Source organism: Stenella coeruleoalba (genome assembly GCF_951394435.1).
Source record: "Stenella coeruleoalba genome assembly, chromosome: 17".
Classification (NCBI taxonomy): Eukaryota; Metazoa; Chordata; class Mammalia; order Artiodactyla; family Delphinidae; genus Stenella; species Stenella coeruleoalba.
In genome coordinates this window covers 2,861,173-2,876,394 of record NC_137163.1, presented here as the reverse complement: position 1 = coordinate 2,876,394, position 15,222 = coordinate 2,861,173, and the positions used below count along the sequence as shown (strand labels likewise).

Here is a 15,222-nt window from a genome sequence, read left to right as displayed (position 1 = left end):
AAAAAGATGTGCCTTGCATTTTGGTATCTGGATAATAATAGCTACCCTTTTCACATTTGAAGAACCAGTTTTTTTTTTTTAAACAGTAACTGATCACTTTCGGTACCTAAGACCTCCAGGTCCCTTGTGGATCTTCAGAAAAAGCTTTGTTTCTACTGCTACTACTACCAGAGCAGCCACAAGTGTGTGTACCCACCACGAGCATGAAAACTAAATGCATTTTAGATGATTTTATTTAATCCTGAAAACTAGAGGACAGGTAGGATTTGTGACTCTGCTCTCCCAGGGAGGCTAAGTCACTCACCCAAGGTCAACTTAGGTCAAAGAGATTTCTCAACGGCCAGCTTTGTATGATAAAGTTAAGAAGCAAACACGACGATATCAGGTTATAATAACAAGCAAACAACATCCACAACTCCCCCCAGACCCAAGCTGGAGACAAGGCTACGTATTACGGGTACAGGACGAGTACACAGCAGGCAAGTGCGGACGCCGGCCGACGCACACTGGCGTGGCTTGTACCCCTCGAGAGACTCAGCCTCGCCGAAAACTTCCACAGCTGCTTGCCACTAACTCTGGGATTACAGAGGGCCACTGCAGCCAAATGCAACACACTCAAGATGTGACAGCAAAACAGTGATAACACGTGGAAACTATGTCACCCATCAAAACCCTTGGGTGGGGGCCTCTGTGCCGAAGCCAGAGACACTGCCATTCTGTTGGGGGACTTTCTCTGGTTGACACTCAAGCAAATGTAAGAGAACCAGCTGCAGGAATTCCTTGTAACAGTATGGTATTTTTCCCTTTTCTTTCTTCTTTTTCTTTTTTAACTGAACAATATTAACAACTTGCCCACTAGTTGAAATCATAATCAGAGCACTTACTAACGTCTAGCCATGGCTCAAACAAAGCGTAGGGCGTGACAGTTGACAGCTTGTGTCCTGGACTCAGATGAGCTTGCCTTGAATCCCAGCTCTGTGACCCCAGCACTCAACTGCCTAACCTCAGTTTCCGTTTCCCCATTTGTAAACTGATGATGACAATATTACCTACATCTCCCAGGACCGTGAAGATTCAGATGAAATAATGTGTGAAAGTTCACGGCACAGGTGTGGCAGCAGAAAGCAGTCAGTCAGTGCTGGTTTTCAATGCTGTAATTTCTGAGGTTGACGGCAGAGGATGGAGACTGGCTCCTAGTGAGCATGCTTTTGGTCCAAAGGGCTTCCTAAAGCGCTCAGGGTCAGAGGGCCTTCCAGGCAGACACTTACTAAGTCAGTGATCTTTAGAATAGAAAACCTCAGGTAAATTGTTTACATACCACTTACGTTATGTTTTCTTTCTCTAACCTACCCTTCATATGTGAAAATGGCATGCTTAGAAACAAGGATCGATTTCCAAAGGGTTTAAAAAACTATGGCTGGAGCAACAGGAGCTTTCGTCACTGCTGGAGACACCGCATTGGTGCATCCACTTTGGAAAACAGGCGCTATCAGTACATAAAGCTAAAGCCGCGCCCACCTGCGGACGCCTGAATACGCATCCACCAGACATTCCTGTACACACGCTCACCCAATGACACTTCTGTTATGTCCCTACAGCAGCAGTCTTGAGAGCCCCAAGATGAAAAGCATCTGAATTTCCACCAATAGTAGAAGGGATAAACTATGGTATATTCACAAATGGGACACATACAGCAACGAGTGAAGTCCAACTACCCGAGTAACATGGGTGATCTCACACTAAACGCTGAGCAAAATAAACCATAAACAAAAAAGTACACACTGCATTACAGCGTTTCCATAAAGTTCAAAACCAGGCAGAACCAGTCTATGGTGAGTGGTTATCCCTGGAGGGGGAACAGTAATTGGAAAAGGGGCCCCTCGTGGGTCTCTGGGGTGAAGGCAGTGCTGTTTTCTTGTTCTAGATGCTGGTTACAGGAATGGGCCCAATTTGTGAAAATTCAGTGAGCTGTTTACTTCTTGGCATGTTTATAGGTTCACATCTTTGCATGTCAATAAAAAGTTAGAAAAATACAAAAATTAGGGTACAAAATTTAAATCAATAATTTTATTTATTACCCTCATTTGTCTAAAAGGGATTTAATAGGCCACACGTTAACTTAAAATGTTTCCCTGAGATAAAACTGACAATCTTTTCCTATAATGGCACAAACACCTTAATGACACAGAGCACTGCTGGGAAACGCTATCTTTGAACATAAACTCCAAAGGGGCAAATACTCAAGGGGTTTTACTGCGGTCTCCTCGCCACAGTATCTACCAAAGAATTAACTGACTAGCTAGGGATTAAATGACTTTTCATTCAAAAAATATTTAGTGCACTCTTATAACCTGTCAGTCACACAGTATGAAATGCTAGAGCTCATGTTATGAGAAATTTCCTATTGAGGAATTTCTCACACTTGCTACTAGGCTGCCCAGAGGTTAATCTCATTCTCCTCAATGAGGCACATCTATGAATAAGGACACAGGATGGCAGGAGGACAGGTCCTGTGGTCACAGAGACCGACCCATCCCAGTACAACCCTCTGCCTAACAAGAGTCACCGAGAGCCACTTTTCTTAACTTACGATACAGTAGAAACAAGACGTGGTCTAGCCAAAGATGAGTGGAGCCCACAATAAACTGAGTCTATCTGCAGCATTTTCTCTTTAGATAGACAAGGAGAATGGGATTTGGGAACATTTTTAGGTGCCCTGGGGTAAGGGCTATCCAAAATTTATTACTTTGTTAGAATCTTGGATATAATAACCATTTTTAAAAACTCAATAAAGAACGTGTTTGATTACTTGTGATACACTGTTACATATAGGTGTCCAAGCAGCTAGTATATTATAAAGTTACGTTTTATTTGGCTTATTTGGTAGCCATGTTCTACATGTTCCAAATACAAAGTTAAACTCCATTTCTGACTAACACAAAACAGACAGAACAAACTAATGGTCAATAATCTGGACTAATTGTTCACAAGAAAGCGTCTATAAATAGGTACATGATGTTTTTATACGTGTGTGTGTATAAAATAATTATATTTAGTTCTAAGCCTTCACCTGGGACAGTTTTTGGAGCTGCTCCACCTTAATGCAACCGTCCTCCGGCCAGTGTCAGCATGAGTTTTGTGAGAGCTAAGCGTGAACTCAGCAGCTGTCTGGTCCTCACGGGGTCCAGCTCCTGGCCTGGGGTGTGGGCAACACCGAGGTGAGTATGACGATCCCTGTCCTCAAGGAGCTTCAGTCTAGTAGGGGATGAGACGTACTAGACTGTGAGCTCCTCGAGGGCAGGAAAAGTGTTGGGTTCTCTTGCCCAGTGACCAGCACCAGGCCCAGCTATGTGGTGCTCAGTGTTTGTGGAGCTGACTGGACCGGGATGTGGCCATCTGCGGCCCACAGGGCGGGCACGGCCAGAAGAAGCAAGAGTTCTGGACAGCCCACGGGCGGAGCAGGGAAAGAGGCTGAGGAAGACAGTAGGGCTGATTTCAGCACGTGCAGAGGAGGCCTTCCTGGCGGAGGCGTGTGGTCAGTTTGGCCACAGTGTGAGAAAGGGATGGAAAGACACTGGCCGTAACTCAAGGAGCCTTAAGTGCTACTCTGGAAGCCTCAAACTAACACCGGGGGTGCCAGGAACCCACTGAAAGTTGTCTTGAGCAAGGGAGTTACTCTCCCACTTCGACATGTTTGGTAAGACTGACTGATGAAGTATGCGGGCCGGGGGCGGGGTGGCAAGGAGACCTGGGAGGAGGGAGTGGGTCTGAAGACCCTGAGGTGAGGATGCTCCGGCTGGCCAGCTGGCACAGGCGGGCGAGGAGTTACTGATGGCTCCCAGAGGCAGGTGGAGACAAAGGCCCCACTGTAACCTACACAAGCTGAGGGGCAAGAGGCAGGCAAGAGGAGACGGTAACGGCTTTGCTTCAGGATAAACACGATGTCCTCCAACTGAAGACACAGGTCTGGGACTTGTGGGAAAAGGCAGGACTGAAGCTAAAGACAGACGGAGGTGGGGAGCGAAGCCACAGGAACAGTTAAGACAACCAACCAAGGAGAAGTACTGAGCGGAGGGGAGGAGGCTGCGGAGAGAAGCCGGCGGATACCCAGAGTAAGGGGGAGGAACGCGCCGGGGAGGCGGGCAGGTGGAACTGGTATCAGAGGGGGGGTTCATGGACAGAATGTATCAGATTCTGAGCAACGGTCAAGGAGGAACAAAAAAATGTATGAGCAAAACACGAAATGAAGCATGTTCGAAAACCAGCTCCAACAGGGACAGCAGGTATAACTAAGCTGCATGAGAATTAAGAACCTGGAGCGCTCCAGCCTGAAGAAAGCTGTCTTGAAAGACCTGAGGGGCCGGCCGTCACGCGCGAGGCCCCGGAAGCGGGCCCAGAGGGGGAGCGTCAGGGGTGTCACCGTGCGGCCAATGGTGCCGACCCCCACCTCCTCGGCCGGACTTCAGACGCTGGGGGCAGGACTGTGTTTTGCTCACTGCTGGGCCAACAGAACCTAGCTTAGAACAAAGGAGACACTTAGCAAAACAGCTGCTGACTGGACGAATCTCTCCCACTTCTCACTAAGGCCCTGCTCCTTCCCAGAAACATTCTCTTTGGAGGAAACTCGTCAGCCGGGCAGGTGGCGCTGCCGGAGGGGAGGGGAGGCTGAGAGGGTTCAAGCGCTGGGGGATAGGGGTGGGCTAGAGGAGCTGCCGGGGGCTTTTGGACCCTGACATTTGGTAATTTTTATGAAAAATGACGAGAATATAGCAAATAACAAAACTCAAATAAAATCAGGGCAGTACTCCAAACATGAAACAGCACATTAAACCATGGCGTTGGCTGGTTGGTTATGTATTATACTAAAATATCTTGTTGATTAAAGTATTAAGTCTCAATCTAGACTTTAGTTCGACAAGTGTTTACTGAGCACTGACCAGGTGCTGGTCCTAAGCTCTGCCCCAGGCCTCCAGAAATGAGCAAGACGGGATGAGGGCCACCTGTCGAGGCCTCTGAGTCTGGCCAGTAGCAGGTCAGCTCTGCGCAGACCCTGTGGGGCGGCCCAGCACACTAAGAAGTCCGTGTGTTCCTGCCAGGGGACTGGGGGCAGCTGGAGGTTTGGGTCTAATGGCGTCTGGCACGAAGTAGGAGTCACAAGACGGCAGCTGAACAGGTAACGTGGATGCTGAGCTGTAACAACAGAGCGCTGAAGAGGTACCATAGGAGGGGCTAGCTCTTTGGGGGTGGGGCAGATGAGGCAGGCTTCCTGCAGGAGGCAACCCTGAGCTGGGCTCCAAAGACTGAAGAGAAGCGCCCTGAGGGCAAGCGGGGGAAGGCAGAGGCGCCGGGTGCCTCTGGAGCAGAGGAAGGGATGGTGTGAGGCGAGACTGGGGAGTGGGCGGGGACTAGACCACGCAGAGCCTGTGGGCTGTGCCACGTTGGTCAGCAGTCAGGGCAGAGACACCTGATCACAATTTGAAGTTTATTAAGACCTGAAGACATAATCTTCTTAAGGCTCTAACAATGTATAAATAAATACAAATCCATAAAGAAGTAATTACGTTTGCCCAAGAAACAGGTTTGCCGTACTGATAAAAGGACCTGCCAGGGAGAAGCAGCGGAGGCCTGCCCGCCCCGCCCCCAGCCCCGCCCCCGCCCCGCCCCCGCCCCGCCCCCCATCCTACCTGAGCTGAGCTTTGAGCTCAGTGAAGCGGGGCCGCCGGCTGGGGTCGTAGGCCCAGCACTTGGTCATGAGGCTGTAGAGGGTGGGAGGGCAGTTCGGAGGCATGGGCAACCTCTCCCCGTTCTCAATGCGACCAATCACATCATTGTTCTTCACGCCTTGAAAGGGCTTCACACCGTGCATCAGTATCTCCCACATACACACACCTGCGAGGCGGGGACGAAAACACAATGGTAAACTTAGCAGCAGGAGTGCGATTCCCACGTTTCAGGAATAACTTCATAGTTCGTACGACAGAACCTCCTGTGTGATTACGGGCACATCAGCCAAATAGAGCCGCATTCAGTTAGCTCTGTTATCAAGTAAGAACAGGAATACTAATTTAGTATGATGCGAATAATGAAACAGTATTATCAAGAAAAAACCCATTACTTTTCTAAGAGGTTTATTTCTCTAAAAAATTCTCCATTAGAAAATGGCCCACCAGCTACAGTGATATTTCATAGCATAGTTTAGTGAACCAATTCAAAAAAAAGCTGAATGCATTTCAGATTTCCCTCCACTTTAGTCCAACCTGCTTATCATCACAGCAGCTGGCTTGAAGCTTAACAAAGAAAACCCTGCAACTTAAGTCTTATGCTTTCAGAATACTCAGATTCCTCTACAGGTTCCCATCACTTGGCACTCTGGCCACTCAGACCTGCACCTGAACACACTCCTTCGTGACTTGGCTTGTGCTGAATTCTAGATTCGATGCCTTTCATTTTCTTCTCCACCAGTTCTCTTCTTCCAGGTCCCTTTGTGAGTTTCCTGTGCTGCCTGCCCTGCCCCCTGGGAAGCTCCCGCCTAACCCACAGCAAGCGTGCCCCATACACCGGGTCCTGGGGGCAGAGGGGCTGTGACTGTCTTTCTGTATCTTCAGCACCTAAGATGCTGTGTGCCTCAGAGGAGGAAGGCATATACCATTATGCCATTATATCACATTAATGTGAGTTAGATCTGAAATTAGCCAAAAGTCCAACAACTTCAAAGTAAAGAGTGTATGACAAAAATAATGCCTTAGTTCTGCTTTTCTCACCAGAAATTATGACAACATCATTAGTAATAACAACACTGGGTATCATTTCTTGAGACCTTCATATGTCTCTGGCACCTTTCCTTGAAGTTTACACTATCTTTAATTCTCACACCTTACATTTCTTTAAAAACTGTATTTTATCAAATCTGAGGTGCCATGATTATAAGAGACACTATTATTTCATCCAAAAAGGGCGGGATATGCTGCCCACTAAGTTGTAATGTGATCCTTTGTTACCTCTTAGAATTATTTTATTCTTACCAAAGAGCGGTTTTAAACTCATTCGGACAAGAAAATAGCACCAATATGAACAAAACAGTCTACATGCGTGTAGGTGAGGACCCACATGACTAACACACCCCCGACTAACACCAACTGTGAAATGCCACTGATTGGTGACAAATCCTACTTCCACAAATGTGAAAAAAAGGCATCTTAGACCCTTTGAAATGTGAAGTCCTCTTGAGAGGACAAGTAACCTGCTCTATGGGTCACAAAGCTGACAGGCGAGGTCTTGGGATCTGAAGCCAATTGGACTCCAGTGCCTTCTCCAATCATGTCACACCACTTCCTGTTTTACTGAATTCCTTCCTTTACCTAATATCAGTTAGGGCACTAAATGGTTACTGAAAGTCAACAGCAAGGAAGCAGAAGAAAAAATGAGAACACGTACTTCATGTATGTAAAGTTATTTTTATTTATAGGAAAAAGAAGGTGCATAAACTTAACAGGGCATCTCCTGGGAAGCAGTTTAAAATCCGGCAGAGAAAATATGCACACAGGACTATTCACAAGATCTACACGTGAGTGTCTGGACACAGAGAGGAAGCGCTGGGAAAGCAGAGAAAGGGAGTCTATGCCTGGACGGCACACCTGCTACCTGGGGCTTCATGGCAGAGCGGATATTCCAGGTGAATGAAGAAACTCTTTCCAACCTCTTCCTGAAGGTTAAAAAGAGTTTCAACCGGAGGAGAAGGTGTCAGGATGAGGTGTCCAGAAAGAAGGAGTAACACCAGGAAAGTGGGGCGGGGATGGAGTGTCATCCACACCAAAAAGGTGAGTGATTTAAAAATCCGGATAAGGTAGTAGAAGTTAAGTACTGCAGAGTGAACGACAGCCACACTCTCGCTCCACTGGGGGCTCTGCAAGAATGCAGCGCAGGAGGACGACGACAGGGACGGACTTGGAGCAGGAAGGAGGGGACACAGTGGACACCAGAGCAGCAGCAGCTACAGAACATGAAGGGTCACGCTTCCAAGACTTGAGACAAGTCAGGAAGGGGTCAGATTCCAGAACAGAGATGAAGGGCAATCTTAGACATGCTGGATCTGGGGGCCGTCGCAGAACCGCACGGACAGGTTAACCATTTACGTCACTCACATAAAAGGAATGTCTGAGGCCGTGGAGACAGGAGAGAAGGGAGGACACAGCACCTCCCTGAGAGGGAGGCAGGCGGAGTGAGAAGGGGCTAGGGGCAGGACCTTGGGCCCCGCGGGCCCCGCCTGGGCGCACGGCACACGCCCATGTCTAAGGAACCGGGGAGGGCGCAGGCGAGCAGTGAGGGAGGCCAGGCAAGGGAAGGCAAACCAACCTACAGACTCTGACAACACACAGAGCTCAATCCCTCTCAGAGAATACGTGAACTGTAATTCTAACACGAAAGTTTTCAAATACTCACCAAACATCCATACGTCACTAGCTGAGGTAAAACGGCGAAAATTGATTGACTCTGGAGCCATCCATTTAATAGGCAATTTTCCTTTGGAAGCTAGAAGATTAATTTTAGAAAGTAAAACTTCCCTGTCACCTGCTCAGGAATCTAACAGAGCTAGCTGAGATTTTTAGTACCAAAATCTTTGGGAGAACTGCCTTGCACTCCCTGACGCTGGGTCATCTGGGGGTGACAGAGGAGAGGCAGGGAGCAGGGGAGGAGGGCGGCCCGGTTACCGGGAGGCATCAGCTCCCAGCTCAGTTGTGCCGGCTTCATCTACAGGCTGGAGGCCTGGCTTTAGAAGCGGCCTGGTAGCCACACGCAGTCAATTCTCACTCACGGTAGTTACTCTATAAGGTGGCTTTGAACACCGAACCACTGCTCCCGGGAGAAATGTGCACATACATATCCGTACCTCACACAGATTATAACCTAAGTCCTACAAACTTACCCTGGTAGGTTCTGACTTCTCTGGAAAATGAGGTATGGATGTGCTGCTGACCTGCCTGAGGCCCTGCTCCCCGCCCCCCGGCCCCGCACGCAGGGGCCACAGCTGGGGTTCCAGCCTGCCCGACTGGCCCAGAGCCAGAGGTGCTGCCCCCCACTCGCTGTCCACCAGCCCAAACGGACACTTTGTCGCTGCCCTGGGCACACCCATGCCTGCCTATGAAGGCATCGGAGTGTGGATTCCGCAAGTTACATGCCTCAGCAAGCACACGAGCGTGCAAACACAGAATCCACAAAGTGTCCTGAGGACGGGCTGTGCCACCACCAGGACGTGAAGGGCGGGAGGGCGACAGAGCACAAAGGACACTCTCCGAAAGCCTGGCACTGGCTCTCTTTAGAGGCCTAAGATCCTTCCTCTGTGCCACCTCCCTCAACATTCTTTCACCAGATACCAGCCCTCAGGGAGTCAGTTTCTCAAATCCAGCGGAAGTGAGAGGGTGTGGCAGGGGGAGGGGCGGGGGGAGGAGGGGCTGCCGGCGCCAGGCGGGGACAGGCCCTGATCCAGAGGGCCCGGAGCAGGGTGCTAGGGTGCCGGGCTCTCTTCTATAAGCAAGGGTGCTCTCAAGACTTTTAATCGGAAGACAATTACATTTGTTTCATTAATTTTCTTCCACTGAACTTCATGCACCTTCATGACAACCGAGGTCAAAGCCTCTGATTCCCTCACAACAAATGACTCTCCAGCTGTGCTCCAGGCGAGGAACCCTAACCCCGAGGGGCTGTTCTCCTGAAGCCTGGCAGGATCTAGGCTTAGTGACCTCTCTGAGATAACAATGTGTGAACTCATCAGTTGCCCACGTTAAGTGCTGTCTAGATGATGTAGAGTCTTGGCCACCGTGCTGTTTGGAGTTTAGCCCTTTAGTGGAATTCTAGGGTTTGGACTAGTCAGGATGTGAGGTAATAGGAAATGTATTTTAAAACAGTGGAAAGGTGGCTTGGTCGTTTTTAAATTAAATGACTACATAATCAAAATGAATAAACAACCAGACTTTTCCTTCCACATAAAAAGGATCAGGCTGTAGTATACAGAAAGCATTTGGACGGAGAACTGCCATCAGCTACAGTATAAAATGAAAAAGACTAATTCTGTACGTAAGATTAGGGCTCATCTTGCGACAATACGAAAATCAAACTGAGCAAGAAACTGGCCTTTGTAAAATGGTGGTAATAACTAGAAAATATACTAAAAGCGTAATATGGACTTTTATAATCCAAACCTTAGCTGAAGTACCAGGAATATGAAAATTAGAACCAAGTCAATCTGATTCCAAGATTGGGAAAACTGAAGAAAAAATCCCTTCAGCTAGAGTCCAGCTCCAAAGCTAAAGGATCAAAGTCTCTGGAGTCAGCAGACTGCAGATCTGTAAGTCCGGCGGCGTGCACTGAGCCAGGGCACCCACCACTCTGCGGGGAGGTTAGCCAGCTGTGTCTACGAAGTGGAGGACATCCCGGCTGATTCCAGCTGTTGGCTGCTAGAAATAAAGCTACAATGAACAAACACCAGTTTTGTATAAATGTGAGTTTTTATTTCTCTGGGAGAAAATGCCTAGGTGTGTAATAGCTAGGTCATATGGGAGGTGCATGTTTAGTTTTCTAAGAATCTGCCAAACTCTTTTCCAGAGCAGCTGTACCATTTTACATCTGCACAAGCAATTTACGTTCTGTGTGTCTGCCAGCATTTTGTGTTGTCACTACCGTTACCTTAGCCATCCTGACAGGTGTGCACGATACCACCCCGTGGGCTCACTCTGCATTTCCCTGGTGGGTAACGTGCTTATGTGCCATCTGAATACCCCCTGCGGTGGAGTCTCTCTTCATATCTTCTGCCCACTTTCTATCTGTGTCCTTTCTTTTTTTACTGCTGAGTTTTGAGAGTTCTATCTGTAGTCTAGACACCGGTCCTTTGTTAGACATGTGGTTGGCAAATACTTCCTCCCACTCTGTAGTTTGTCTTTTCATCCTTCTGCCTGGGTCTTTTGCAGAACAAAACTTTTAAATTTTGATGAGGAAGAAGCTATCAATTTTTCCCTTTTATGTATGTTTTTGGTGTCAAGCCTAAGGACTCTTTGCCTGGCCCTAGATCCGAAAACTTTACCCCTATGTTTTTTCCTAGAAGTCTCATAGTTTTATGTCTTATATTTAAGTCTATGATCCATTTGAGTTAATGGCGAGTGAGTTCAGGTTGAGGGTCATTTCTTGGCCAGGGATGACCAACTGCTCCAGCACCTTTGTTGAGAAGGCTGTCTTTCCTCCACGGACCTGACTGTATACCACTGTCAAAAATCAGCTGAGCATATTAGAATGTACCTTTTTCAGAATTAAAAATCATTAAAGCTCCTGAGCCTGTTTCTGATTTGCTGCTCTGACTTCTTACCTTTGTAGTAAGTGCTGTCTTCCATGTATCGGGATAAGCCGAAGTCTCCTAATTTTACACAGTCGTTTGAGGACACCAGAACATTCCGAGCAGCAATGTCCCTGATAAGGAAGAATTTGGGACGATACATTTTAATACAAAGGAAAACCCCCACAAACTCATCTATATTATATAAAGACATACAGGTACTCTGAAAGACAGCTTATATACAATACAAACCAGAGCTTTACTATACACTGAAAAAGAGAGACACTCTTATTACTTTACTTCAAATATATTCCTTTTGGCAGATATTTACTCATTAATATGGTGATTATTACTTTGAATGATGGTGAAGAATATTCTCAAATAATGAAACCACTTATTAGTTTTCATGCAATCATATTGCCGGCTGCATTAACTGATAGACAGTACACGACCAGGGTGTGTAACTCTACGGTTACTAAAAAACCTCATTAATGAAAGTAAAATGATCTTTGGAACACTTGTAAACGATTTTGCTGATGCAGTCCGTTTCAGTGCCGGATAACAAAACTCTAACACAATGCAAGGCAAATAAGTTGTAAGGGCTTTAACTTGTATTCAAATGAGAGACCCAGATTATGAATAGAAATTCTGCAGAAGGCCAACAGATGTCACTCCTGGCGCTATGGTGTCCTGGAAAGTCCCAGGACAATATCTGTTTTAGGTCCATAGTGCCACGTAGAGGCTGTCAGTAGTATTTGTGGAGGGAATAATGGACCTGTTTCATACTCCACGTGAGGAAAAACCCCTCAAATCCATGTGTTCCCACGCCAGGGCACCACACTCGGCTGGGATACGCACAGCAGGACGTTTAGTGCCATCCGTGTACGAGAGTTGGGGGAACGAAAGGTCTCAGGGCACAGTGAGAACCTCTCCCCACCTCCTTCCTGCTCAGAGGCAGCTCACCAGCTTCACACCCGGGTCTCACCTGTGCACAAATCTTTTGCTCTCTAGGTACGCAAGGGCTGTGCTAAGCTGATAGGCATAGAGGATCAGAGATGCTAGATCCAAACTGTATTTCCTTACTTGCAGAAATGACCTCAGCTTTTTGAACAGTGACCAAAAAAGAAAAAAGAGAAAGAGTTAGTGTCAGAGACTAAAAATCAACAGCAGAAGAGCTATATTCAAAAACAGTGCTGATCATTTCCAAATGCATTTTTATGAGAATGGCTTCAATTCTACCCTAATAAAAAAAGCATAATGAAAGAAACATATCAGCTCAGAAATTATGGTTAATCATTCTTTACTTGAGATCCAATTGCAAAATTGGAATCTTCATGATTCTAGACACATTTCTGAAAAAATACGGAAAGATGCTTCCAGGGAACGAATAAAGGCACAGTATAACATACTGCCAGATAATGAGAGCTGGAGAACAAACAGCTCCAGTTACCGTTCCAACAAGCCTCCTCCACAGCCACGGTCAGTCCACCTCCCTCAGACCTCCCCATGCCCCAGGCAGACCTGAGCACAAGGGGGTGAAAAGGAAGGGGAGACAAGAGGTTCTCCCTCTGCCCCCAGGAGGTTCTGGGTGAAGAAGGATAAAACGGTCCCGTGTTGGGTATTTACGCACTAGGCTTACTGGTCCTTACTACCGCTATCATGACTAATTCAGCTAAATGCTAATAATACAGCAAAGAAGGCTGATGAATTTAACACTCCAACCCTACAAAATCTCCTACACGAAGGAGAAATATTGATGATTTAAGCCAGAAGAATTAGCAAACTCTCCAAAAACAAAAGCAGAAAAATAATGTGAACCAAAAAAATCCGTAAACACTCCATTTTATTTGGCAAGGCATGGTAGAGGAAGGAAAGACACCGGAGAGGCCCTCAGATATTTCACTCGCCAACTCTGTTACCCAAGCTGAAGAGGACAGCAGTGGGAGGCGCCAGGCAGTGGCCTGTCCTCGGAAGGCAGGGCTGACGCCGTCACGAAGAGGATGACGGGCCCAAAGCACCCTCGGGTTCCTGATAACAGAAAACCCCAATTTTCATTAAAAGCAAGACTGTTTGGTGTCCTTCAAAGACGAAGTAACGTGTATAATGTGTCAGAAGGTTAAACTACTAGGTTTCAGTGCCACAGAGTCATGTGTAGACATCTCGAAAGTTGCCGTGTTTGCCCCAAGCAGGGGCCCACAGAGCAGCCTGGGGACACAAACAGAGGCTGTGTGGCTCAGCAGGCCCGGGTGGGACCAGCGTCCAGGCGGTGGTGATACACCGACTCAAGAGCTTCTGTGATCCAGACAGAGTCAAATAAGGACATTGGCCCACAGTCTGTTACTCACATTTTAAAAAGAAACTGTGACTAACATGAGTTGGTCTGAAAGACACTGAAAAGTGAATGCTCAAAAAGATGAAGCAACTGTTCTGATCTACGTAAATTCACCCTTAATTTACCCAAACTCCACTAACGTTACTTCTTTCACTCTCAAACCCCTGGGCTTGTTCTTCAGACAACAGCAACAGAGAGGGAAAAAAGAACCGCTTGATCACCTGTTGCTTCCAGTCCTGACAAATCCTTTCGATGGGAAGACACTGCTGCCAGCACTAAGTTAGGGGATTACTTGGGAACTTACTGATGCAGACGCTCTACTCATATTCACTAGGGTGTATGTCGCACACTTCCCCGAGGGGCAGGCGGAGCGGGCGGGAGGCAGAGGTGGGGCAGGTACCTCTCCTAGCGTGCACAGCTCCATGATGATCCAGACGGGGTTCTCTGTGATGACTCCGATCAGCTTCACAATGTGAGGGTGGTCAAACTGACGCATTGTTACTGGGGGAAAAACAGTGGTCCACGGTCAGTCTTTTGAAGATATTTCAGTTTCCTTTAGACTAGTTCAAATAAGACTCAAGGCATTTTAATGGGGAACTCCTTGGTAGTCCAGTGGTTAGGACTCGGTGCTTTCCCTGCCAGGGCCCAGGTTCAATCCCTGGTCGGGGAACTAGGATCCCACAAGCTGTGTGGCACAGCCAAAAAGTAAGAATAAAAAAAACTCAAGGCTAATGATGTGGCAACTGGGAATTCAATTCCACCGGTCAGGTCAGCTCACAAGTCGCCATAAATGGCACAAAAAAAGCAGACCCGTGAGGCACAAGATGCCACTGCAGTGAACTTGTGAGCAACTTTACAGGGGGACCTACTGTAAGAGCTAAGGGTTAAGAAAACCTCCTCTTATTTTCCATGGACAAATCTGACCTGGGGCTAACTTTCTAGGTTTTCCTTTGGAAATCTCATGAAGTTGGAATGTGTGGTTCATTTTCTAAGCAATACCCTTCATGGTAAAAACCACCCCTGATTGGTAAGTTGCTGATGAGGTGGGTGTGAGCATGGGTGTGGCTGGGTGTCCCCTGCAGAGCCCCAGAGCCCACAGCCACGGGTTTGTGAGGGCTTCTGCTTTGGACCCGGGTGGCTCCTGAGTCCACCATTGTGGCCTCATCCCCTCACAGTACCTGATCACTATCAGGGCTAAGCAAACGAGTTCCCGGACTGCTGTGAGGACTTCCCTACAGGAGAAATGCTGGCCTGCTATTTCCAGTCCTGCACTCCCCTCAAAGAAAGTCTGATGCCAGATATGGCCTGTGGCCGTCACGTGAGTGTGACTGCCTCACTGAGCCCAAGATGACCAAGAGGGCCCTGCACATATACGCACATACCTATGTGTGGGTGTGTATTTTTAAGTGTGTATACATTTCTAACATCTAATATCAGGGCTAAGAAGCTCACCTGCACAGTACACTGACTAGGATTAGTGAGAAGCAGGACAACCTTCACAGAACTCCAGAACCTCAAAACGGGAAGTGACTTTACATGTGACCCACTGCAGTGGTCCCCAAAGTACCTG

General features: G+C 47.6%; 1 protein-coding gene across 12 annotated transcripts in view; it reads right to left on the bottom strand.

The window, feature by feature from the left end:
• Positions 1–15,222, bottom strand: part of PTK2 (protein tyrosine kinase 2) — a gene marked incomplete at its 3' end in the record, with an annotated part of 253,282 nt that overhangs the window by 44,844 nt on the left and 193,216 nt on the right. For 11 of the 12 annotated variants that reach the window (XM_079902116.1, XM_079902122.1, XM_079902124.1 and 8 more), the window contains 5 exons: positions 14,053–14,153; positions 12,306–12,421; positions 11,354–11,454; positions 8,440–8,529; positions 5,685–5,889 (listed from right to left, as the gene is read on the bottom strand). In XM_079902116.1, coding sequence (XP_079758242.1) covers positions 5,685–5,889; positions 8,440–8,529; positions 11,354–11,454; positions 12,306–12,421; positions 14,053–14,153 — 613 coding nt within the window. The remainder of the gene's footprint in view (positions 1–5,684; positions 5,890–8,439; positions 8,530–11,353; positions 11,455–12,305; positions 12,422–14,052; positions 14,154–15,222) is intronic. The other variant, XM_079902120.1, reaches the window with a different exon arrangement.